At 52.7% G+C, this 1,737-nt stretch overlaps 1 protein-coding gene across 1 annotated transcript; it reads right to left on the reverse strand.

Annotated features, from left to right (window-relative positions):
• Positions 1 to 1,346: 1,346 nt before the first annotated feature.
• On the reverse strand, positions 1,347 to 1,709 carry GPX1 (glutathione peroxidase 1; the record flags this gene model as incomplete). The annotated part of the gene is made up of 1 exon (XM_009572338.1): positions 1,347 to 1,709. A coding segment is annotated over one exon (363 nt), but the record flags the coding sequence as incomplete, so codon positions are not given.
• Positions 1,710 to 1,737: the final 28 nt, after the last annotated feature.

Raw genomic sequence — 1,737 nt, forward strand, 5'->3', positions numbered from 1 at the left:
ATTTAAGGATTGAAAATTTACCTGCAGAAGGACCTGAGCCACTGGGCAGAAGGATGGCAGGTGAAATTTGGCACAGGCTCACAGTTTCCCAGGGGAAACCAATCCTAATTCCAGCTGTTCAGCAGCAGGCTGTAAACCCAGATCGCTGTGCAGGAACAATGTCAGGATTAGTGTAACAAATCCATGAAATACCTGTCAGCTCTGTGATTGGCAGGAGTCAAAAGAAGAAAATATTACCTGAACCCTCGCGCACCCGCACTTTGTCACATGCAACTCTCTGAGGCAAGGCACAGTTTCTGTGGGAGAAGTGGTTGAATAGGCTGGTATTCTGCATTGGGAACATGAAAGAACTGGCTCTTTGTGCGATTCCCTGCATTGCAAGGCATTGGGGATGCACGGAGGCGATTCGGGCTTTGTGCAGCACTGGGCGAATATGTAGGGATCTGTGTTGGGCTACCACCGACGCAAAACGGGATAGAGCCAGGAGACAGCTAAGCCAGCGAGGGGGCAGCAGCTCTGGGGAGGGTCAGCGGATACTGCTCCTGTTCTAGGTCTCCCCCGGGGCATCCGCTGACAGAGGCTAGATAATGAGATGGGCCTTGGCTGACGGACTCTTCTTCCTCAAGCCCTCTGCCAGCGCAGCTGCAGAATCGCTCATCTACCTGCCCGAATAGTTATTGACCTGTCGTGGCCTGTTGTTGGTAGCCAGGCTTTGAGTTTGTCAGCCAGTGTAAAATCGCCCCCCAGCCATGTGCCACTGCATCTTTCCTCTGCAGGCAAGCCTCGAGTGAGGTCCAGTAAGCAGTTTGGCAAGGTATTTCTGTTCTGTGCCGCCTTCCCGCTCTGCCGAGTCGTTAGGCGCGGGGTAGGACGCAGCACTGATTCACAGTTTGCAGAGCTCGCAAACGCTGTTTACCCATCACGCTGCCCACGATTTCAGCCTGACTGCACTATCACGCTCGAGTGGTTTAAGTCAGCTCCTGTGAGCACCCACATGAGCTGATGAACGCGTAACATGGCTGCCATGGTTCACCCAACTCACCCAGATTTATCAAGCCACAGCCTTAAAGAAAGTATGTTTTTTTTTTTTTATTCAGAGAATCACAGTAAGCTACTGAGACTCACGGCTGCTTTCCCCGGCATAGTTTCCCAAACATTCGCATGCAACTTTTGAAAACATCAAGTACACTTCAAGAGTTTGGAAGATGCACCATCATAAGCAAAACCTGCATGAGACATTGGGATTTCTGCCAGAGCTGCAACACCCTGCGAGAAAAACAGGCAGGAGTGCAGTGAGCTGAGCAGGAAGCGAGGGGGCCGGGCAGGGAACGTGGCGGCGCTCCACTTTATTCGAGAACATTCTTGGGAACCTTCTGCAGAAGCAATTCAATATCATCCTGGATCTTGATGGTTTCGAAATGCCGGCTGTAGCGTTTGAAGGGCACACCGTCGGGGCCGATGAGGAACTTTTCGAAGTTCCAGGAGATGTCGTTGCGGCAGACCGGGGACCAGATGATGTACTGCGGGTTGGTCATCAGCGAGGAGGGGTCGTCGTGCGGGAAGGGCAGCGCCTCTTTCAGGAAGGTGAAGAGGGGGTGCGCGTTCTTCCCGTTCACCTCGCACTTCTCGAACATGATGAAACTGGGCTTGTACCCGTTGCCCGGACGAACATGCTCCAGCGAGCGCATGATCTCCTCGTTCGTGGCATTTTCCTAGGGAAACAAAACCAAAACCGCC

The sequence above is a fragment of the Fulmarus glacialis genome, unplaced genomic scaffold (genome assembly GCF_000690835.1).
Source record: "Fulmarus glacialis isolate BGI_N327 unplaced genomic scaffold, ASM69083v1 scaffold50642, whole genome shotgun sequence".
Lineage (NCBI taxonomy): Eukaryota > Metazoa > Chordata > Aves > Procellariiformes > Procellariidae > Fulmarus > Fulmarus glacialis.